This window comes from Dipteris shenzhenensis, chromosome 6 (assembly GCF_047967505.1).
Source record: "Dipteris shenzhenensis isolate YYH24624 ecotype China chromosome 6, Dip_SZ_1.0, whole genome shotgun sequence".
Lineage (NCBI taxonomy): Eukaryota > Viridiplantae > Streptophyta > Polypodiopsida > Gleicheniales > Dipteridaceae > Dipteris > Dipteris shenzhenensis.
This window is the reverse complement of record NC_141601.1, coordinates 40,474,361-40,499,862: the sequence shown is the minus strand read 5'-3', so window position 1 is coordinate 40,499,862 and position 25,502 is coordinate 40,474,361. Positions and strand designations below refer to the sequence as shown.

Genomic DNA, 25,502 nt, shown 5'->3' with positions numbered 1-25,502 from the left:
AAATGGCATTTGCAAGCTTGATTAATCTTTCTTTTTATTGGTTTGTTCTTTTTATTTCAACAGGGTGGAATAACATCTTCAGACTTGGCAACACGGGCTATGGGAGCACGTAGGGCTGAAGTTGTAGGGCAGGCACTACCTGGTGTCCCAATATGGAAGCTTGGTGAAGGGAGCAGACATCCTGGAATGCCTTACATTGTATTTCCAGGTTTAGTGGGCAATCTATACTTCATAAGACACACATGTTGCACCTCTAATGTGTGTGCATGTGCATGTGAATGTCTACGAATGGAGTTCATTTTAGAGTAACCTTTTTGGCAATAGCTGGATTATATATCATCAGCAGGAATAATCTAACAATTGTTCTTTTATTTTCAATTGCAATGCTGAATCATACCAATGGAATCAATCTATTTGGTTGTCCCCTCTCTTGCTGCCCTGCGCCCCCCCCCCCTCCCTTCCTCTACTGCCTCCCCCCCCATTCCACCCTCCTTCCTCCTAGTTTTGTCTCTACCAAGTGACGGATGGATCCTAATTCTATTTAAATCTGCCTTCTATCTTTGATTGGCGAATTGCTACGTGCTCATCCAATCCTTGTCCCCTTCCACTGGCCACGAGAGCTTGCTTCTTTTACTGAAGACGAGCTGCTGCATCTTCAGAAGGATGTGGCTTTGTAAAGCTCCTCCACCCTCTTTGCACACATCCATGGATCCAACCCCTCTACACTTGGGGGCTAGGAACCAGATGCTTATTTCCTTGCCTTCAAACCTCACCCCCCACCTATCAATCATCATCACTGACCCTAATTTATCCGATGACCATATTATGCTCCACCATCTAGATGGCTCTCTCTTTTGGCAAAGAGCTGGTCCAAGAAGTGCTCACGTGCACTCCTTTTCAATAGAGAGTTTTTTTGGCACTTGCTGCCCCTCTTCGGGTTGCGGTTAGAGTTGGCATACCTCCACGAGTTTGTGAAAACTAGGAGGCCTTTTCTCCTGTTCTTGACCCTCTCCCTCACCCTGTTTTGATGTTGTGGCCAGAGATTACATTCCTTTATCTTCTTCTCTCGCAAATCAGGAGGTCGCTCCCCCTTCGGATCTTGGCTTTCCTTCTCCTTCCTAGCAACCCCCTTCCCCTTCAATACAACATGTACCTCTTCTTGGTCAAGGGCCTAGGGTGACCTCTGGCTCTATGGCTTTCTTACAAGCAAGGGATCTTACGGACTCTGGTGTCCTTTTTTGGTACAAAGGAACTCTTTCTCCCCTCTAGTCAACTGTGGAGACTTGGCAAAGTTTGTGCCGTCCCCCTTGGTTCATGTTTTCTAGATCATACTGATAAAGCATCCACTTCCAAGGTTTATGAGTCCTTTCCATTATGGACTTTCCTTCCGCTACTACTCCAAGAGATCCGCTTCACAAGAGGGAGGTGTTTCGGCCATCAATTGGGTACGGTTTTCCTACCATTGATGAGGATTGTTAGCTGGAATATTCAAGGCCTTGGCGGTATTCATCATTGCTGGCAAAGGCAAACTGATTCATAATCAGCTTCATCCAGCTGTGACTGGGGGTCTCATTGGCATTCTTTCTATTTAGGAACATAGTGGGATAGTAAAGTCTGTGCAAAGTCAGGTAAATTTCTTTCAGTCATGTATTTTCTTAACAAAAGCTTTATGTCACACTTTCTAGTCTCCTTCCTTGGGCTAGGGGAGAAACATGCATTTCAGTTTCAGATTCATTTCTCCCCCTTGTGGTTGGACATGGCATCATCACACCTTTTAGAGCACGTTGGATTTTACTTCATGTTGGTGGACGTCAGGTTGATCTTCTCAACCAATCAATAGAGGAGAACATGTCCCTGTGTGGAAGGAGTTGCTTTTCTAGGCCTCGATTGCAGTTCATGGATTACCGAAGATACTTCAATACGCTAGGGTTGCCATTAGATAAAAGCGGTGGAAATGACATCCACTCGCTTAAGTGGGGTGCTTTTCTTTTCCGGTTTAGCAGCAGAGATTCTTAGACAAATGATGCTTTTCACACTCTACCTCACTCAGCCCTACTTTCATGGTCGAGTGGGAGACGTCATATGCCCATCCGTGCATGGATTGATAGACTTGATGCTAACAATTGGGCATTAGGTAGAGATGGATCCGTTTGTGTTTCCCTATTGCTTTCCACCTCGTATCACGTTCTTGTGGTCTTGATGGTTTTCGAGCCTTGTTTGAGAGCCTGTTCTACTGGTATTAGGATTCTAGATGCTTTATATGTAGAGGAGGGTCTTATAGAGGCAATGTTACAGATTTGGGTTTCTCACATGCAAGACCGGGTGCCTTCTCCTTCAAATGTGGCAGGAGCCCTCTCAGTATTAGTGGTTTGATCACTCTTTTGCTAGTACTAGGAGACATGAGATTTTCAAACATGAGATTAATGATCCAAGAATCTACAATGCATGACCAAGAAAGCAGCTCCTTCCAAAAAAGGACACAGTTTCCTCTTGAATTGGGGGCGTGAAGGTTCAAGAAACCAACCTTACACCCACCAATCAAAAGAATGACCCATTGAGCTCTAGAAAGAACTATGATCCCATGTCCAATTACCAAGGGTAGCATAGAAGAAGAAACAAAAATACAAATACCTCCCTTGGTGCCCAAGGCGGGTGACCAAAAAGTATGCCATGACAGAAGCTTACCCGACTTGCACAATCCTTGACATCCAGTTTGTGTTCTTGAATCATGAGGACATCAATGGGGCCCCTAGTAACACCTGGATGAAGTTGGTTACGAATCAGTTGTCTACGGCGGTGGTGAGGTACACCAGGGGTGGTGGTGGGGGAGGGGGGAGGAGGTAGGGGCTGAGGGGGCAGAGGTGGGAGGGAGGGGTAGGGGCTAGGATGGCGGGGGGAACGACGGGGGTAGAGTGCGGGGGAGAGGGCTAAGGAAGCAGGGGGAGAGGGTGGGGGTAGAGGGCGGGGGAGAGGGCTGAGGGAGCGGGGGAAGGGGGCGGGGGCGTGGGAGGGGGAGGGGGCTGAGGTGCAGGAGAAGGGGGCGGGGAAAGGTGGGGGTGGAGGGCAAGGAGGGGGGCTGAGGGAGGGAGGCAAGGAGAGGTTGAGGAAGGAGGGAGAGATGAGGCAGGGAGGCGAGGAGAGGAGGCAACTAGGGAGCAACAATGAGCCTAGCTCACAACAACCTTGATAGCCTGTCTTTTTTGGTAGACTGATCCCAACTCATTTCATTTTGACCCTCCAATGTTTCGAACTCTCAAGGTGACCAATTAGAGATTGGTTCCTAGGATGGGAGAAATGTACCATTGACTCTACAGTTTGATGTGGATGTCAGTTTTAGCTACTATGGTTATATAGAGAACCCTTATTTAGTAAGGAATTAGACATTGTGTGATGGGATTATGTGTAGCGTGTAATATCTGGACTTCTTGTTGTGGGTGCTTCCATAGCTCATGCTGCAAGCATGCTTCTAAGCATCTTAATCAAAGGTGTGTCTCCAAGATGGAAGCCTATCTCATTTCAAAAACAAGTGTTGGTGACATTTTATTTGCTCCACATCCCCACCAGCACAAAGCAAGGCTCCACGTGTCCCTCTTGGTAACATGTGCGCGCACACACTTTTTTATTTTGGTAAAAGGGACTTTGCATTAAGAAAGCATTTACCTTCATAGCTGTCCTAGAGTGGGACAGCTACTACTTATAACAAAATATTGACATGTAAAAGCAATAAAAGCTGCTCCAGTAAAAGATGCAGCAGATGTTGCTCTATGGTTGAAAGCTCTCTTGAAAGGACGCACACACTTTTTTTTTTAGTAAATCCAGTGCTATATATTTATAATATCAAAACTTTACAAGAGGGAAAGTCTCCAAGATGGAGAGTATTCCACAGATCAGAAGCATAAAAAGAAAAGCTCAATGCAAGATGCATGTATATCACCCTCATGGCAGGCATCATATAAAGATTGCCGCAATGAGGCTCTAAAGGATTCATATGACTTTTGAAACTGACGGCCCAAATATGCCAAATTATGTTCTTCCCAAATTGTCCAAAGAGCCCAATATCTCACCCATGAGAAAAAGAGTGAGTATTGAGATAAAGACGTCCTATATCTGCCAAATAACCAAAAAAGTTTCCCAAATATGTGACTCGGGAAACGGAGGCGAAGATGATCTGAAATTTTTCCCAGGAGGTTCCGAGTAGACTGACATTGCCAAAGTAGATGAAGGACAGTCTCTGAAGGAGCATGACACCGTAGGCAAGTGGGTGAAGCAATGTGACGTTTAGCAAGTGTGATTCCCACAGACAATGTGCCAGTCAAGCATCTCCAAAGAAAGAGTCTTTGTTTCAAAGGCATTTTACACCTCCATATTAGTCGGAGATTCTTCCGCCACCATGAAAGAGGCCGCCTGATATGCCACAGAGTATTAGCATATTGATGAATCCAAGGGGCAGGCTGAAGAAGCTTGTAGACTTTGATGGAGGTCAAAACAGACAGAGGAATGGGACGAGAGCATGTAGCAGTGGGGTACAATTTCCAATCCATAAGCCTGTCTATGTCAGCCACAGGGGGAATAGGAAGGAAAGGATGCAAGAGATCAGCAATTCTCTTTTATATCAACCTGTGGTGCATTCCCAATGCATAAATGGTAGAGGCCTGAGGAAAAGATAAAATATGGCCATATCATCTACCACGTCATTGATGTATATGATTCCCAATTTCATGAGATTATATGTCCTAACCGGTTCCTGTAAAGCAAGTGGAGTGTCAAAGATGGCACTCCAATGAATACTTTCTTTCCGCATTGAGTTTGTCCCCGAAAGATTATCAGGAGTCCATTTGACTTTAGAAAGCACTTGTTTCCAGTCCAGTATCAGAGCAGTAGAGAAAGGGCATCTAGGAATCTTCCCTACAAATCTCCCAATGACAACCTCCCAATGATCAGTAGTCCAATGGCCATAAGCATTTGTCCTCATGTTGACACACATGGATGCTATCATACAAGTCCATGGCTGTTTTTGACAGAAAAAGGTATTGAGCATAGTCGCCTTCCTTGCAAGTACATGATATCTAATATTTAGAACATTAAGTCCTCCATGCATCTTAGGGGAGCACACCATTTCCATCTTCAGTAGTCTCAATGCTTTCACAGCAGTTTTTGTCTTCCATAACAGCTCCATCGCTTGAGACATAAAAGCTGAGATATCTCTAGAGGACCAATGTAGTAAAGGCAAGAAGAACTGAACATAAGACATTACAATAGACTGGACTATTCTGAGCCTAAAATGAAGTGGCCAAGTAGAAATTTTCCAATAGTCCAATTTATTTTGAAGTCGTTGGAAGATCCATTTTAGCTGCTGCTTCCTGGTGATATGCCATCCTATAAGATATCCCAAATGCCTGACAACCTCTTTGGAATGCACTATCTGACCAGGCCAGAGAATAGAATGCCAGTCACATTGTTTCAGTGGAAGCAATTTGGATTTGTCAAAATTGATATGCAATCCCGCTGCTAATCCATACAATGATAATGTGGCCATAAGCATGCGGACTTCCCGAGGAGAGTTCTGTGGCATAAAAAAGGAATCATCAGCATATGCTTGCGCCAAGAAGGATGCAGCCCCAGGGATTTTAAGACCAGTCATCTGTCCCGTGCTTGTAAGGTGATCAAGATACATCAGGAGGGGATGAGTCACAATGGCATAGAAAAGAGCACTAAGGGGGCAGCCCTGTCTGACTGATCTACCCAATGTCCATGACCGGGATAGATGGCTTCCGAGAATGCACTGAGAAGTAGAGCCAGAATAAAGCCAATAAATTGCATTTGCTATCTTGGGACCAAATCCCAGCTTTGTCATGGTTTGAGAGATAAAATCCCATTGTACAGTATCAAATGCCTTAGAGATATCTACCTGCAATATGAGCACATCTTGATTCGAGTACTTAGCATATTCAATTGCAGTCAATGCATTGGAGATATTGTCATGAATTTGTCTTCGCGGCACAAATCCATACTGATGAGGATGAAGGCCCGCATTCAGAGTGCCTTGAAGCCTATATACAATCATTTTGGCAATGAGTTTGTAAACTACAGGCATCAAAGTAATAGGCCTCCAATCTGACATATGATCACAAAGATTTTTTTTTGGCACAAGTTTGATGATGCCATGCTTCCAGAAGTGCGGCAATTGATTTTGTTGCCAGGCAACATTGATCATTTGTAAGAGAACATCTTTCAAATCATCCCAAAAATAAATATAAAATTCCACCGTAAGACCGTCCCAGCCAAGGGACTTGTATTTGCCATACTCTCTACTCTGAGAGAGTTGCCTTGCAAAGAATCTCATCCATTCCATTCTGGAAATTCATGAAAGTAACCCTTTGATTGCTCAAGCTTATGCAGATGATTCCCTTTTTACTCCACAAAATACTAACCAAAATCTAGATTGCTTGATGCAGGCATTATCATTATATGGGTTGGCGGCTGGTCTTTATATTAATTTCAGAAGCCTAAATTATTGCCTTTGCATTCTACAGAGTGGCATGCTATTTTATGGCCGGGGGAAACTGTTCCACCCAATCAGATGATTCGCCATTTGGGCTATCCTTTGAGTTGGCCGGTTACACGTCGCCAACAAGCTGATTGGATTGTAGCCAAGCTGGAAAAAAAGCTGGAATGTTGGAAATTGGCAACATGGCCTCTTCATGTTAGGCTACGAATTGTTCAATTGATTTTGGTAGCTTATATTCAGTTCTATTTGCCTCTCATGATATTCAGCAAGGTTGAATTGTCTTCTTTTAAGTCCACAACCATGAAGCTCACCCGAGGCGACGAGATGATCCATATACTGAAGCATACGATGAGTGGCTATGGCATATAACAGTGCACTTAGTGGACAACCCTACCGTATTGAGCACCGAAGGATCCACTCTTCAGAAATATCTCCAGATAGGAATCAGGATACAAGCAGCTTTACTGTCATTGTAGAGCCAATGAATAATGTGCTGCAATTTTTGCCCAAAACACAATGCAGTCATGGTTTGCGAAATAAAATCCCACTGAATTGTGTCAAATGCTTTAGCAATATCAACTTGTAGCAATAAAACATCCTGCTGAGTATATTTTGCATATTCTATTCCAACATAGGCATTTGCAATATTATCAGTGATGTGCCTACAAGGAACAAAACCATACTGTACAAGATGAAGGCCATCATGCAAATATGCTTTAATCCGATTCACCACCATTTTAGTGATGATCTTGTAAATGATAGGCATAAGGGTAATAGGCCTCCAATCAGCCAGAGACTCACATATCTGCTTCTTAGGAATAAGCTTGACCAGTCCTTTTTTCCATGAGTCTAGCATTTATGGCTTTTCCCATGCATAGTTTATCATGCCCAATAAAGTGGACTTGAGGATATCCTAGAATGCAATGAAAAATTCAACTGTAAGACCATCCCATTCGGGAGATTTCCATCTGCCACAAGATTTTACCGCATCCAATAATTCAATTTCAGTGAATAAACCTTCCAAATCTAGAGCTTGCTGAGGAGAGAGAATAGGAGAAACATGCTGTAATAACTGATGGAGAAGATGGATCAGCTGTCCGAAATCGCTTTGAAAAATGATCCACACAGGCAGTAATAGCAAGTTGGGCTCTAGAGGAAGTCCAAATACCATCAGGCATCCGAGTTCTGCAAATATTTGCACACTGTCTCTTGTAGTGCAGACTCTTAAAAAATTTCTTTGAGGAGCAACCTTTGTCAAGAAAGTCTCTCTGTCTTGCTCTTGTCTTCCATTTAATAATTTTCCTGTGATCATTGCTTTGCAAACAATATCTGGCCTGACATAAAACTGCATTTTCAAAGGCTGAAACTGACTTAACTCAGTCAAAAATTGACAAGTGTCTTTGGCTCTAGCAACAGTCTGTCTCAATGCCTTCATGTATTCTTTGCCATAGTCACGAATCACTGATTGCATGCGAAACACAAATGCATCCCATGCATAATCCATATCAATACGACCCGATAGAGGCTGATAGGCATTCAAAACCATCTCTTTATAGCAATCATGTGCTAGATAGCTGTTATTCACAGTGAGGAGTCTCCTGTGTGACAAGCGATCAACTGGACTATCATGAAAGGAGATCCTCAACTAAAGAGGAGCATGATCAGAACCTCATATGTCATAATTAACTTTAAAAAAGCCCTTGCTGCATAATGTACCTTGTGGACAAAGGTTCCTCCAAGTGTCCCAGTTAACCATTTTCCAACATCTGCAGCAAATGGCATACAACCTGGAAAGAAAATAATGACAGCATGCTGAGCATAATCCCTAACAGGATTCACTATATCATCCACATCAACCATGAGGCCCACAGTAGGGGCTGAATCTTTCCATGCTTTGTGTGTATCTTTGAAGCCCTCATTCATAACAACGTAAACCAATTTTCCTTCGAAGGAGTCATGAACAAGGTCATCTTGACCCTCAAACTGCTTCTGTTTCTTGTGCTGTCCCAAGCGATCTTTGTCAAAAGTTTTCTCATAGGCATAATCAGCCACATGATGAGCTGTGAAAACCTTTTTCGAAAAATCTAGAACGGGCTGGAGGAGAAAGATGGGATCCCTGCAAAGGAGAACTTGTACAAAAATGGTGCCAAAGCAATTGAGCTGTACAAAAAGTACGATTGTATGGAGATGGCACGTGCTGGTACGATCACTATACAATTGTACGGAAAGCAAATGAGCCTGCTAGCAAAAACAAAAAACCTGCATGAAAACTGTATGTACATCGTACAAACTGTACGGATATTAGAAACGTACGGACGCGCAAGACACGTACAGATGCGCAAGGTTCCAAACGGGCTATACGGATAAATCTGAGATCAGCACAGGGCTATACAGCAAGGCCGTACAAGACTGTACGGGGACCGTATTGGGTTGTACGGACGTGTGCAAAATTCTACGGTGGCTGAAATGAAAGCTTGAAGGAGGCTATATGGGGAGCTGTACGTGATTGTACAGAGACTGGATAGAGGTTGTACGGGCGACAAGAAACCAAAACACCAAAGCTTCTGCTCTCTCACGCAAGCAGGCTGTACAAACAACAAGAAACCAAGCTCTTGCTCTCTCACGCAGGCTACACGCACACACGCACACCACGCGCTCGCATGCACACTTTTTTTTTGGGGGGGTGAAAACTCTGAATGCTTTATATTACAAGATAGCTATCTAGGAAAAGAACTGGCACACACACACACACATTTTTTGTGTGAAAACTTTTGAGATTGCTGTAAGGAGCGCCTAAAAAAGGAGAAAGTAGAGAAAGTAGGATCACAAAAGACTCTATGATTTTATGTCCTTCTATAGAGTCCAGATTGCCCAGTAGCAAACCCAAGTGAAATAAAGATCAAACTCTGGTTTGGGTGGGTGAATTCCAAAAAGTCAAAAAGACTTCACACACACACACACACACAAATTTTTTTGGTGGAAATTTGTGTTGCTTTATATTACAGAGTCACTATCACAAAATGGGATGTGCCAAAATACATCAAGAGAAAATCTCAATATAACAAGTATACATCAGAGTCTATGTACTGAGTTTGCAGACAATCATAGAAAGATTGCTGCAAGGAGTGCCTGAAAAAAGAGAAAATAGAAAAAGTAGGATCACCAAAGACTATGATTTCTGTCTTTCCATAGAGTCTAGAGTGCCCAGTAGTGAACCCAAGTGAAAAATAAATCAAACTTCTGTCTAGGTGCATGAATCCAAAAAAGCCAAAAAAAACTTCCCAAAAGAAACAAACACACTTTTTTTCTTTTTCTTTTTTCTTGGGGGGGGGAGGGGGGGGGGGTGAAAACTCTGAATGCTTTATATCACAAGGTAGCTATCCCAAAGCTGGGAAGCTGAAAAGTACATCAAGAGAAAATCTCCGTGTAGGACAAATATTTTTTCCAGAAAACGTGTAGGACAAATATACATCATAGTCTATGTAGTGAGTTTGCAGACAATCAAAGAGCGATTGCTGCAAAGAACGATGAAAGAAAACGAAAGTTGAAAATATAGGATCACCAAAGACTCTGTGGTTTCTATCTTTCCAGAGATTCTAGAGTGTCCAGTAGTGAGTTCAGGTAAAGAACAACTCAAATAACAGCCATTGAGGATATATCCCAAAGACCAAGAAAAGCTTCCCGAAAGAAGCTTGAGGAAATCTCTACCGGAGGATGCCCAAGAAGTCCCGTGTCTCAGGGCAGTGCCAAAAAATATGAGATACAGACTCCCTCGGAGCCAAACACCGACCACAAATAGCCGGAGCAATACGTCTACATGATAAAAGCTGTCCAAAAGAAACACACACGCTTTTTTGTGTGAAAATTTTGTAGCTTTATATTGCAGAAGCACTATCCCAAAAATGGGATGTGGAAAAATACATCATGAGAAGATCTCAGTATAAGATAGGTACATATCATGATCTATGTACTTAATTTGCAAGCAATCATAGAAAGATTGCTGTAGAGAGTGCTTGAAGAAAGGAAAAAGTGGAAAGGTTGGATCACCAAAGTCTCTATGATTTCCATCCTTCTATAGAGTTCAGTGTGCCCAGTAGCGAACCCAAACAAAAAACAGATCAGAATACACACACACACACATTTTTTTTAGTGAAATCCATGATTGTTTATATTACTAGTCTATGATTTCCATCCTTCCATAGAGTCTAGTGTGCCCAGTAGCGAACACACACACACACACACACACACTTTTTTTTTAGTGAAAGCCATGATTGTTTATATTACAAGAAAGCCACCTTAAAGCGAGGAGCTAGAAATTACGTCAGCTGAAAATGTCTATGTATGCTAAATATACATCATGAATGATGTAGTGAGTGTGCAAGCAATCAAAAAAAGATTGCTACAAAGAACACTTGAAGAAAGCAAACACACACACTTTTTTTTAGTGAAATTTTTTGATTGATTAGAGTAGCAACCTCAAAACGAGGCAGTCGAAATCACATCAGCTGAAAATCTCCTTGTATGCGAGATATACATCATGATCTATGCTGCGCGTCTGCAAGCAATCAAAGAAGGATTGCTGCAGAGAACGCTTAAAAAAGCCAAACAAGAAAAATATAGGATCGCTAAAGAATTTACAGTTCTTGCCTGTCCATAAAGTCTAGAGTGATTGCAGTGAACCTATGGAGATCCAGGTTCGGGGCTGACCCTACTTGTCCTCGTTGTGACATGGCAGTTGAGTCATTACAGCATTGCCTTTGGGAGTGCAGACAGGCGAGGACGATCTGGAAAGGTGTTGCTAGGATTTTCAGCATCTTTCATACAGCACCTTTCTATATGACCTAGGGTTTAGTGGCTTGGTTATCTCTTACTGGCTCACAGGTGTTCTTCGAGGACATGATCTAGATCCACAGCTTTCATTGTACGGTGACACTCAGTGGAGTCGTGTTCCCTCCAGGATGTTCCTGTCACTCCTTTCAGAGCTGCTCATGCCTCAGTAGACACGTCTTGGGAGATTTTGGCTAGCATTGCAGCTTGGCATATTTGGAGAGCTAGATGTACAGAGGCGATGGAGAGTATCCAGGTTCACCCTTTCCAGACTATGGCTAATATTTTGACTGACACAGTACACACTCTGATGGCCATTTGGGTGAGCATGCAGGGATCCTCCAGAACAGCCACAGCCAGGAGAGTTATTTTTTTTCAGAGTTTGGAGAGGATCTCCCTCCACTACCGGGACGGAAAGAGGAAGAGGAGCGAGCACGAGGCAAGGCGCAAGCGCGCGGGACAGCAGCCAACGTGAAAGGGAGCCGCATGAGAAAGTGGCGCATACAGAAGAGTGTGCGGCAGGCATAGCGTGAGAGAATCGCGAAAGCGGATCATAGGACGGAAGGCAATGCGGAAGAAACCCCTGAGAAATTCAAACGAAGCAAGGCCCTTTGGGCGGAATGTGCGTAGGAAGGGAACGTTCGAAATAGAGTCACGGCAGACTCCGAATTCGGCCTCTTTGAATGCAAGAAAACGAGGGTTGCCAGGCTACAAAAATCTGGAGGAAGGGCTGAATCTGGAACTCTGAGGTAAGGGATTTCTCTGTTGTTTTTGGGTCTTTGGACAGGGAACGGGGTGTCCTAACGGGGACCCTTAAAACCCTTAAACCGTGGGGAAAAGAGACCCCCCCGTTCTCCCCAATGGAAAGTCCGATTGGAACAAGATTTTAAGGGGGTGATCCACCCATCGAGTACCCCCTATAATGGAATCTAGAGCTCCAATCCACTCAAAATAAGTAGCCCAAATGGAGCACACCAGTTCACAGCAGAAATACAAGAAGAAAAGCTTAAAAGAGAAGGAAGAAGAGGCCAATTGAAGTGGTTTTTCAACACAAGTGAAGCGGGAGTCGGATAAGTACCACCAACTCTACAACACTTGACTTTTGCTGTAAAATAAACCCCTTTTCTGAAATTACAGCAAGTCATTTCCTCTCTTGTATTACTAAAAGGAAAGAATGGAAGGAGAAGAGATATTTAATAATGAACTTTTCCTTTTTCCTCCACCACCAGAAGGAGATAGGGAGAGAACACCATCACCTCCTCTTGAAGAGGATAATGTAGATGAGAGTTACACACATATTGAGTATGATAACCCACGCATAGAATTACCTTCATCTCTCCTTCAAGAATCTCTTGATAGGGAGATTTCCTTCAGAAATGAAGGTAGAAATGAGTTCATCCAAGAGCAAGGCGCTGAGTTTATGCCTTTAACTCAAAATCCCATACATATGGATTATAATCCAAGTGCAAGAGGGAGAGAGGAGTCTCCTGTTGATAAAGTTGGTTTCTCAGCTTAACCATATGATTGAATAGTCCATTATGACAAAATTTGGGACTAAGAGAGTGCTGAATTTTGGGAATGAAGACTTAGGTACCCCCTCAAAGAGAGCCAAATTTCAACCTCGAGAGAGAATAGAATCCCCAAAGTATGATGGAGTAAGAAAGGTAGATAAAATCCTCAATTGGATTCGCCATTTTGAGCTATATTTTGCCCATCAAGATAAGACTGACCACGAGAAGCTTGCTCTTGCCACACTGCATTTACAAAACGATGCTTTAGTGTGGTGGTTCTTATCACAAACGGGAAAAGAGCCTATTCTTTAATGGTCCAAATTTGTAGAGCAACTTAAGTCCACTTTCATGCCTCCGAGGCATGAAGAAGAATCGACCTTCCGCTGGGAAAGGTTCAGGCGATTCGATAACAAGAGTAACTCTGAATTTACAGCTAGGTTCTAGAAACTCTCTTTAGAGTTACCTAAGAAGAGCGAGAATGATAGAAGGAAGAAGTATTTAGCAGCCCTAACCCCAAAAGTGAGGTACGAGCTTGAAATGTTCAACCCAACCACCTTGAAAGACCTCACTAAATTGGCTGAGATTGTTGAGAGGAAATTGAATCCTTGTAAACCCTTCAACAAAGGAAAGGAGAAAGCTATTGTACAAAATGTTAACAGCCAATCACATCCTGGATGGATACCATTTCCTTCCATAACTGACGATGAGAAGAAAAAGCTAATTAAGGAGGGTAAATGTTTCGGATGTAAGAAACATAAGCTAGGGCATCCATGGCATAAATGTCCTACTCTATTAGCTAAAATTACCAAAACTAATTCTGTAAAAGGGAAAGGCAAAGCATCCAAGCAAGAGGGTGAGGCTTCTACCTCCTCATCTTAGGACTCTACGATGAACATAGTGACAAAATATGAAGAGGGGAGAGGAGAAGAGTGGAGATGAGGAGAGAGGGCACAGCTAGAGAGCACACCACAAATGACTAACTGTACACTAGATTTAGTTGAAAAAATAGAATATATACAAACCCATTTAGGGTTAGGGTTACGGGATCTAACCCTTCTCTTTATAGCACTCTATAAGGTTAGTGCTATGTACATATGATCACATGATGGTGCTATGCACACATGATCACATGATGTTGAGCGTGAACTCTCAACACCTTCCCTCAAGATCAACATCATGAAGTAGGCCTTCCCTCAAGATGATGATTCTGGGGAATCGAAGAAGGATTGAGCATTACATTCCATCACACCTCTTTAATGGGAATGTCCTTCCTTTGCGTCAAACCAAGAGCTAGTAGGTGTTTTTCGAATAGCTCTTTACCGAGTGGTTTGGTAAAGATTTCGAATAGCTCTTTACCGAGTGGTTTGGTAAAGATGACTGCAACATTCTCTTTGCTATCACAATGCTGCAGTGCGATGTCACCAAGTAACACTCTTTCTCTAATGAAGTGCTCTCTGACATCAATATGCTTTGTCCTGGAGTGATATACTGGATTTTTGGCCAATGCTTGAGCCGATTAATTATCACAGTATATTGTTGTTGGCTTTGACTCATCAAAGTAATCTGTTTCTGACAATAGTTTTCTGAGCCATATAGCCTCACATGCACCTGTAGTGAGTGCTCTATATTCTGCTTCAGTCAAAGACAAAGAAAAAGTTGGCTGTTTGTTTGACAACCATGATATAGCACCTTGACCAAGAAAAAATACATATCCCTGTGTCGATCTCTTGGTCTCATGATCTACGGCATAGTCACTGTCACAGTATCCATGCAACCGTGGATGACTTCCTCTGTATTCTATCCCAAAGTGTCTTGTACCTCTAATGTATCTCAAGACTCTTTTGGCTGCATTCCAATGAGACTGTTTTGGATTTGCCATAAACTGTGCTAGTGAGCTTACTGCATAACAAATATCTGGTCGTGTGATTGTCAGATATATAAGAGATCTGATGAGCTGCCTATAGTATCTGTCATTGACTGTAGGCTTTTCTAAATCTTTAGTAAGTTTCAAACTCTGTTCCATGGGAGTGGCTTCAATCTTGCAATCTGCCATATGAAACTTCTTCAGGAGACTGTCAACATACTTGAGCTGACTCATGAATGTGCTATTTGAATCTCTCCAGAACTCAATTCCAAGACAATAGTGCATAAGTCCAAGAACTTTCATGTTGAACTCTGCAGATAAGTCTTGTTTCAGTTTTCTGATGAAGCTATCCTTGCTTCCTGTCACGATCAGATCATCTACATACAAAAGTGCAATAGTAATGTCTTCCCCTTGAACTTTGTGGTAGAGAGTATGATCTGCATTGGACTTCATTTATCCCAGATCAGCAAAATATTTGTCGATTCTGTTGTATCAACTTCTGGGTGCTTGTTTTAAGCCGTAGAGACTTTTCTTGAGATGGCAAACCTTATTCTCATTTCCTGGTTCAACATAACCTGCTGGTTGTTGCATGTAGACTTCCTCGTCTAGATAACCATTGAGAAATGCATTCTTAACATCGAGCTGATACACATTCCATTTGCTGAGGGTCATTAATGATATCAAGAACCGTATGGAATCCATCTTTGCTACTAGAGCATAAGTCTCATCATAGTCCTGACCATATTGTTGTGCAAATCCTTTTGCAACTAGTCTGGCTTTGTATCTCTGAATACTGCCATCTAGATTATACTTCACTTTGTATACCCATTGTTTGCTATGGTCTTCTTTCCTCATGGAAGGTCGCATAATTTCCAAGTATTACTCTTATACAAAGCATTTATTTCTTCATTCATAGCAGTTGGCCATTCTGGCTTTTCTACTGCGTCTTGAAAGTACACTGGTTCTTCTGTAGCCATGATGGTAGTCATAAGAGCATAGTTGGTGGTTTCCACCTGAATTGCTTTGCCTTTCTGAGCATATGTCAATCTGGTTGGTGGTCTGCTTTCCCTAGTAGACCGTCTGAGCTGCTGTGGCTCTGCTTGGGGTGTTGCTGGCATTTCTTGCTCTTCTTCATCAACTTGTTCTGTAGATGACTGTGAAGTCGATGCTTCTATCTCTTGTGTAGGTGAGGTTTTCCATCCTGATTCCTCATCAAAGATTATATCTCTGGAGATAATGACCTTGCGGTTGATGGGATCATACAATTTGTATGCTTTGCTTTCTTTACTGTAGCCAACCATGGTGCATTTGCGTGACTTCGCATCCAATTTCCTGCGATGATCATCATGTATGTGGGCATATGCTATGCAACCAAATATGCGGAGATGCCCAATGTGTGGCTTGTGTCCAGTGAATGCTTCATAAGGAGTCATACCCTGTATCGGTTCGGTAGGAAGCCGATTAAGCAAATAGTTTGCAGTGGCTATTGCTTCTGCCCAATATTAATTCGGAAGATGCTTTTCACTAAGCATTGCTCTAGCACTGTCTACTAAAGTCCCATTCTTCCTTTCAGCTCTTGTATTCTGCTGAGGAGTATCCGCACATGTGAATTGTCTTCGAATGCCATGATTTCTGCAAAAGTTCATGAATGCTGAAGACATGTATTCACCTCCTCTATCTAATCTCATGACCTTGATTTTTCTGCCTGTCTAGTTTTCTATCATGGCTTTGAATTCTTGAAATCTTAAAAACACTTCAGATTTCTCTTTCAAAAAGTAGACCCAACAATATCTGTTGTAGTCGTCGATGAAAGTCAAGTAGTAAAGTGAACCATTGATGTTGCGGGTCTAGGCATAACCCCATACATATGTATGTATCAAATCAAGAATACCTCGTGCACGAGAAGTAGTTCTGACAAAGTTGGTTCACTTTTGTTTGCTGAAGCAGCATGCTTCACAAAATTTTCCAAGAAACTGTAGCTTCGGAATCCCAATTGCCATATTCTGATTCCTGAGATCTAACAAGTACTTGAAGTTGACATGACCATATCTTTTGTGCCATTTTGCAAATAGTGGCGTCTGTTGCGGTTGAGCTGACATGGCATGCTTATCTAGTACTGTAGCTAGCATTCTGTATAAGCGTCCTTCCTTGACACCTTTTGCTACTAGCTGACATCTTTTGGATTTATCTCTGATAGTGCATTTATCACCGTCGAAGATGACTCGATAATTGTGTTCCGTCATTTGACCTACTGACAAAAGGTTCTTACTGAGCTTTGGAACATAGAGCACATCTTTCACTAATCCTTTCGTACTAGTGAAATTGTTCATAGGGATAACGCTTGTCCCTTGAACTGGATTCGGTGTATTGTCTGTTGTATAGATGACATTTTTCTGACCTTCTAATGGTTTCATTTCTTTAAACCATTCCTGATGATTTGTCATGTGAGATGATGCACCGCTGTCGATGTACCAAGGATCCTGTTCCACTTGGTCAACTTGATAGCTGTAATTCTCTTTGGGATTGAAATCAGTGTCTGAGTACACTGTCTGAGTACACTGTATCAGTCTGATGCATTTCCTCGCTTGCAAGAAACATATTACCATGTTCATTTGCAAAATGACTGTGACTAGAATGTCCACCACGATGATTTCCTCTACCTCAGGAATTCCCTCAGTTACTGCTGGATTGACCGCCTTGGTCATACTGCTTCTTGCGGCAATCTCTTTCATAGTGTCCAAACTTGTGACAGTGGTTGCACTGAATGTTCGACACGTTGGTGGGTGCATTCCCTCGTTCTTAAAATCTTCCTCGATTGGAATGATTTCCTCTTTGATGATTCTGATGTTGCTGAGGCTGATGCTGATGCTGATGCTGATGTTGATGTTGACTTTGATTTTGTTGCTGATGATGACCACTTTTTTGATATGATCTGCCTCTGCCTCTGCCTCTGCTTCTGCTTCTATCTGAAGCTGTGAATGCCTGCTCATTAGAATGACCTTTACGTGCTTGAATGGCCTGAGTCCTGAGTTCTTCACTAAGTAGAATTGACTGAAGTTCTTTCAGTGTTGGAATTTGTCGTTGGATGGCAATACTCTGGACTAGATTCTCGTATGCCTCTCCTAGTCCATTTAGAATGACTTGAACCATTTCTGCGGGGTTCATAGTCTCTCCTAGTACTGCAAGTTGATTGTTGTAGTCTTTTATGCGGAGCACATAAGCATGACCGGTTTCACTGCTGTTACGAAAACTCTGGTTGATTTGGTTTCTCAGTGTGAGAATCCTGGATGTGTTTTTGGACTCGTAGAGAGCTGCGAACATATCACATGCTTCTTTCGATGTCTTGATTGTGTCGAGTTGTCCTAGCATGACATCTTGCACATTTTGCTTGATCAGGTGATAGGTGTACTTGTCTTTCTTATCCCATTCTGCTTGAGCTCGGGCAATGGCAGGATCTGCTACTGGTGCGGAAACTGTTTGTGTAGTTATAGATCCGGTTGCTGGTGCTGTGACAATAGATGGAGTAGAGCTACTGGTGGCTGGATTGTCCAATGGTCTAGCTGTAGACCCATCGACATACTCCCATTTGTCCTGAAGTACAAGAATGGTCTCCATTCGTTATTTCCATGTACTGTAATTGGAGTTGTCTAACTTAGCAAATGCCTCCAGATTGAGGTTGCTAGTTGTAGACATGGTGCAAGAAATGTACTCAAAAGTGTCGTGAAAATCTCTGTATGAATCAATTGCAAATACACTGACTATGCCATCTCTGTATCATCGGTGAAGATAGAATTGCAATATATAAAATCTGATATGTATTACAAGGCTTGTGGCAATGATGCCGGGAATAGCCAAGAGGCTTTACAAGGTTGAAATGATGTGCACAATGCCGTGAGATAGCCGAATAGGCTTTACAATGGTGGCATGTGTGTGTGAAATCAAGTGCTATCTGCCCACTGAAACAATCTACAATGCCTCTGTACTCTCTGAAGTCTACTCACTGAACTGATGAACGTAAAGTTTCAGGTAACGTAATGATGTGAAACCGTATGTGAGCATATGGACTGACTCCGAGTAGGTACTAGTCGGGAATTTTGGGCATGGCTTTTTTTTTTTCCCCAAAAAGAGACTTCTATTAAGTATTAAAGAAAACCATTAGAGCAAGCTCCATACGAGATACACCATGCAATGCATGAAAAGCTCAAGAGCCAAAAAGAAAGAATTGGGGCTGATAGTGCCATCTCAATTCAGTAGAAACCTCCGAGAAAAAGGGAGAACCCTTCCAAACTCGAAGAAAAACAATCCTTCTAGAAGGGCCCTGCATGCTAGCCCAAATGGCTATCAAAGTGTGAACTGTGTCAGTCCAAATAGCCGTGAACACCTGTGAAGGGTGTATCTAGGTGCCATCCAAGGCCTCTGTACATCTGGCTCTCCAAATCTGCCAAGAGGAAATGCTAGCCAAGATTTCAGACATGGCTTAGATTGGCAACTTGGAAAAATTCAAAGCGTCCCCTCTATGACGATCTAGTCTACCCTGATCTAGATCTATACCAACCGTCGAGCAATGAAAGAACAGCAAATAATTCATTTTCTTTTGTTCTTTTTAAGTGTTGGGTCAGATGCGTCGATGTAGAGGCAAATGTGCGTGAAGGAAGTGGTTTTGTCGATGAGGCTAAAATGTGAGTGTAACTTGTGCCGAAATATGCGCATGATGTGACGAGCGCGTAGAGCACGAAAAAACGAGTGACTTTCCTTTTTGAAGCGCCCTCAAATTCTTCCTGGATCAAGAGATACGAGTTGATCTAGGTGGAGGGGCAAAAGGAGTGCAAATGTGCTCAATGATGATGTGTCACTGTGGGTCACATGTAGTGATGATGTGGCACTGTGCCTAGCAAGAGGTGTGTCAGTGAAGCCTCTGCTGACGTGGCACAAATGATGCCAACAGATGACGTGGCAATGATGATGTGGTAGTGATGACGTGGCAGTGCTGATGTGGCAGCTGACGTGGATGTGCTGACGTGGCTGATGAGCTGACAAGGTGACGTGACAGATGATGTGGCAATTGGTGATGACATGGCAGATAAGGTAACATGTCCCTGATGACGTGGCCAGATACATGGCAGTTGAGTTGGCAGGCTGAATGCCTTGATGACGTGGTTAATAAGGTCTGCCACATGGCAAACGGTGAATCAAACCTTTGTGTGGTGTGTTGAGGGTCAAGTATGTTGAGATAAGGCCACGTGTCACAAGGAGGGGATAACGAAATCTGTGGAGATTCTGTCGGAATCACGTAGATTACGTCGTCCTCCGAGATGTGGGAGGCGTAGGGGCCTTTGTTATGTGGCGAGCGCTGGACGTGTGCACCTCTGTTGTTAGCTTCTGTCTTGCTGTGCATATCTCTAGGCACTCGGTTATCCTGACAATGGATCTGTGGAGAAATGCCTTCTCTACTCCATGGATTCTCTAGACAGACAGGCTCCTTCACTCGACGTGAGATTTTGTCAAAATGGCGCCAATGAACCCCTCCCTCAGCACAGAAATGCGCAGTAATGGCACAAATGCTACTTGGGTTCCTGATCCCGTTTACATGGCCCAACTCCTTGGCCAAACACCGCACGCCGACCTTCTCCCTTGTAAGAAGAGTGTGGTGGAATTCGAAGGATGTAGCTATTGCAACTGCGTGGAGATTCTCTCGGCCGTGATGGAGGTGAGTGAGTCGGTTGGCTGTGTGTAGCCCGTAAGCTTATCTATAGTGGCATAGGGCGTAGAGGGTGGCATAGGTGTAGGGCCAGGATCCGAGAGCCTTGTGGAGAGCGTTGAGGATAGCCGATCGATCTGGAGTAGCTAAAAGGATGGAGATGGTGGCATTAGGAGTAGCTGAAGAGCTGGAGATTGGTGAAGCTTCCGTTGATGGCGGCTAGTTGAAGCTTGGCTACTATAAGCTTGTGTGAGCAGCCCGTTGGCTGTAGTCGCCCGCTTGCACGTCGATGAGCTGAAGGCAAAGAAACTTTGGGAGCAACTGTGTCGCAGTAGGCTAAGGAAGGCCAAGCTTTTTTTTTTGTTGAAGCGGTCGTGGAGCTCAAAGCGGGTGGCCCGCCACCACTCAGGAGGCCTGCTGCGTAGGAGGCGTCTATAGCAAAGAGTCGACGAAGATACAGCTACATCTACAGAAGCTCTCTCAATATGTCAGAATGAGAAACGCTCAACCTTTCTTTCTCTCCCTATCGCTCTCTCAACCCAAAATCTGTCGGAAATCTCTAACATTAACAAGAAGACCTCACAGAATGAACCTTAACCATCTCTCTTATGAGGACATTTCTCTCATGAACTTCTCAAAGAAGATCACTCTCTTTCGCTTTCAATGGAATAAACTGAAACTGTCTCTCTTTCTCCCCCACAAGAACTGCAATGGACAGAAATGTCCTGGAATGAGCAAAGGAGATTATCAGAAATCTCTCAATCTCTCATGAAGAAATCACACATAGAATGAACGGAAATATGGACGGAAACTTTTCCTCCCAATGAACGGAAATTTTCTCTCAACGGAAGAGAATGGAACACTCAATCTCTCTCGATCTCTCAATCACTATCTCACTCTCACAAGGAGGATGGTGCCTCAGCGAAAGGTAGAACCATGCTCTGATACCATGGCAAAATATGAAGAGGGGAGAGGAGAAGAGTGGAGATGAGGAGAGAGGGCACAGCTAGAGAGCACACCACAAATGACTAACTGTACACTAGATTTAGTTGAAAAAATAGAATATATACAAACCCATTTAGGGTTAGGATTAGGGGATCTAACCCTTTCCTTTATAGCACTCTATAAGGTTAGTGCTATGCACATATGATCACATGATGGTGCTATGCACACATGATCACATGATGTTGAGCGTGAACTCTCAACACATAGAACCAAGAGTAAATGCTACCCATTTAGCCAACACTGCTGTATGGATGTGTGAACTGAATAGAGAGTAGGCATATTCATTGTAGAGTATGGACAAAGAATAAATATTTTTCTCCTCGGTGTAGAGCGTTTGATAGGATGAATAGGGCTGAAATATAAGAGTGGGAAAAAGAAGTTGAAGGTCTATAGTTTCTATAGACTAAGTAGTTTTCCATCGCAAAATCATCTATAGCCAAGGTCTACCTAGTTCGATGAAACATTTGGGTGAGAGAATCGTTTTAATACTGACCAGTTTGTTGAGAATATGTTTCAGCTTATTGAACAGGTTACTGTAAAGAGATTTCAGCAGCTAAGTATTCAAAAGAGGATTCTAAGTTTGAAGAGATATTGAAGAGGCACTGCAGTGGTACTTCTGCATTTTGAATATTCAGCCTCAAGAGGAACCAGAACTTGAAGATGAGATGTAAGTTTTGATTCAGAAGAGATCATGTACTACCAAGAGAAGATTATTTGCAGATTATGAAGAGGAGATGCAAATGCAGAAGTAAAAGAAAAGCGTACACAAGAGAAAGAGACAAGAGAGGATCCAGAAGAGGACTCCTGCCCATTCAAGTAGGAGGGAGTGTCATGACAAGAGAAATCACTAATCCGTGATTAGTAGACATTGAAAACATTATTATATATTATATGCCAATGTTGTAACATGTATTTGTATTTATGATGGACACCAACCGATTTGTTATGGCGGTGGATCATCGTAGTGGATAGGACTAGTCGAGCTAGAGCCACTGCTTCAGACGGCATCGAATTTGTACATGTGACACTTATTCTATTAATAAAAATGTGCACACACGTGTCTAGGTCCTAGGGGCAATAGGAAGGGAAGGGTGCATTAAGGTGCATTGAATAGTAGATGCATGGGTCATAGGCTAAGGGTAGGTGTAAATGGGAAGATGGAACTTGATTGATCTCAAGGGACATTAATGAAAGGGTATCACCCTTTCATTGTGAATCTCACGTAGCATTCTTCATTCACATTGCATTCATTCACCATCTCTCTCACACACCTTGTATGTAGGTAAAAAATAGAAACAAGTACTCTCACGAGGGCGCTCTTCCCCATTGGAGGGCCAATCGGCATTCAAATTATGCATGCATTGCACACATTTGCATTCTTGAGAAAGTTGGTTCTTCACACAAAACAAGGCCTGTAAAGATGCATCCCATGTAAACATACAACGTAGAGAGAAAGAAAGAAAGAAAGAAAGTGTATTATTGTCCACTAAAGGCCAAAATGGGCCCATGGGACATCAAGAACTCTGCATACAAGATAGCACAAAATCAACGTGCCACAAAGAAGAGGCATCGTCGAATATCATCTAAGTGCTACGCAATACAATGCAAGTGAAAGTACATAATGTCAAATCTGAGCCTAAATACAAAGTAAACTAGATGCAAGGAAACCGCCCCTGGGTGCAAAATGGGGGGATGAGTACAATATGCCAATGCAAAGATACAAGTCCAGGTGTCACGGAGTCTGAGAACCAAAATAATACTGGAAATCCTGTCCATCGACTCTGCCTCCTGCTATGAGAGTACAAATCTGAGCAAAGGTGAGGTGAGCGGCTGGTGGGGCGAGATCTCCATGAGTAAGTCTCCTCCGAAAAGTTGCCATCATCCTGGATCGCGAGTATGTCCCCTATGTAACAAGATCCTGCGGCGTCTACAAACCATCTCATATGTACATCCACAGGGTGGAGGCATGTGTCCTGTGTGAGCTCTGACCTCCTCGTGCTCCTCCTGGTCTCTGTCCTCTGGTATAGCGTGTGCCTGAGCTCTATCGGGCTGGGCTCTATCACGCTCCGGTCTGTGCTGATGGTCTCTGAGGTAGTCTCGTCGAAGCATAGTGGCCTCCCTGACATAAAGAGCTAGGCAATGTTGATCCTCGTAGTCCATCACTCGTGAGAGAGGTCCAAAGCCATCCGTGAAGAGACAGTGGAATCTACCTCTGAGCTCATAATATAGCGGGCATCTGCAAATGAAGTGCTCCTCTGACTCCACCTCTCCCATGGTGCAACAAGGGCAGATCCTGGTCTCTCGGCCTGGTCGCCGTCCATCCTCCATGCGTCGCATCCTACCAGCCTCTATCTCGAGCTGATGCGAAGAGACTCTAAGCTGGCCAACGGCAATCCTCAGTGAGTGGGACATGTGGATACCTGTATAGCCTGGTGGAATGACAAATCCATCCTCTGAGATCCGAAGGAAGTGGTCACGATATGAGAGAAGAAGAAGAAGAAGAAGAATATATTATCGTCCTCTGAAGACCAAAACCGGCCTATGGGACTTGAGCAATACAATATCACAAGTACATGAAAGCTCCTCCCGAAGATGGGAGGGTGGAAAGAGAAACCACCTTCTAGGATTCAGGTGGATTCCTATGCTTGAAGAGCTTATACACAAATGTTCCTAAAGCTGAAGGTGACCCTTTATGCAGCAAATCGGCCAGTTTGTTATGTCCCTCAAGGAGGTGATTGAACTCTTCCCTAATGTGTGCGTAGTGAGGGCATATCATTACCATGTGTTCTTCTGTTTCAACCATACCTTGATCACATAGTTGGCATATTCTACTCTCCCTTGGCATCTTTTTCCATCCCCCTGTTTCTATTTGCACAGAGAGAGAGAGAGAGAGAGAGAGTTTATTAAAGTCTACTAAAGATGGATGGGCCTATGAGACTGATAGAAAACCTATACAATGAGAAAAGAGGGTGGAGCGACTAAATTAGCATCCTAACCCATGCTAGAAAACTTAGGACATAGTCATTGTCATGGTCATCATCATCAATATCAATGCCTCTTGACCTTGGAGCTGTGGTTTTTCTTCTGCAGGAAATGTTGGAAGCGATGTCACACTTGCAGAGATAGTGAAGAGTTGGGCATGTGAACCTCGGAAATCAACCAAAGAATTACTGGCTGTACGATTTTGAACTTGCAAAATTTTGTTCTATGGCATTCCTTGGTTGGTGGATAAATTTTTAGTAGTTCTGTTTTGCAGGAAGCAGAACAGGGAGGATATGCACTGGGAGCTTTTAACGTGTACAACCTAGAGGCTGTTTTAGCAGTTGTGGCTGCTGCAGAGGCTGCTAGGAGCCCTGCCATTCTGCAGGTGAGAATCTAACCTTTGGATCTCTGGTAAGTGTAACAGGCCATTCAAGATAACTGATCCTAGCAAAACTTAATGGGTGGCTACTCGATAAATCTTAAGGTCATGTTTTTGGCTACCATCTTTGGGTACTCATCTGATTTGATGAATTCACCCTGCTGCCCCTCCTCCCCCTTCTCCCCACTGCTGCTCTCCCCCTCCCTCCTTGTTGCTGCCCTTCTCCCTGACCCTCCCCTTCCGCATCTCTCTCCCCTCCCCCTCCCTCCCCACGGCTGCCTCTGCCCCACCACTCCCCTTCCGCCTCTCTCCCTTGCCCCTCCCCTCCCCTTCCGCCTCCTGCTACCTTTCCCTTGCCCCTCCCCTTCCGCCTCTCTCCCCTCCCTCCCTCCCAGCTTCTGCCTCCCCCCTGCCCCTCCCCTTTTGCCTCTCTCATATGGACTAGTATATCCTGGGTAGTCGGCAAGGCTGAGATCTAGAGCCAATGACACGACGGACTCGGTAGCGAATTGACACACGAGTCATGCTTGGGGATCTTCCCTCCATGTTCACTAGATTGGGGGCACAACCGATGGGAGTTACAGTGGCTCTTTTCAGACATAGGGCCACTGCCAGGAGACCACAACGGACCACATACACAGACCATTGTTAGCCCTCTATCGCAGGTTTGTTGTCATCACAGTCTCATTCATCACCAAGCCCCCCTTGAGCTTCCACACAGGCCATGG

The 25,502-nt window shown here is 43.5% G+C and overlaps 1 protein-coding gene across 1 annotated transcript in view; it reads left to right on the top strand.

Annotated features, from left to right (window-relative positions):
* The window catches only part of LOC147901170 (ketose-bisphosphate aldolase class-II family protein), a 386,949-nt gene that overhangs the window by 276,095 nt on the left and 85,352 nt on the right, over nt 1–25,502 (top strand). Inside the window, exons 34-36 of the mRNA XM_087375500.1 lie at nt 64–208; nt 24,504–24,589; nt 24,670–24,780. Of these exons, the coding sequence (XP_087231626.1) occupies nt 64–208; nt 24,504–24,589; nt 24,670–24,780 (342 nt within the window). The remainder of the gene's footprint in view (nt 1–63; nt 209–24,503; nt 24,590–24,669; nt 24,781–25,502) is intronic.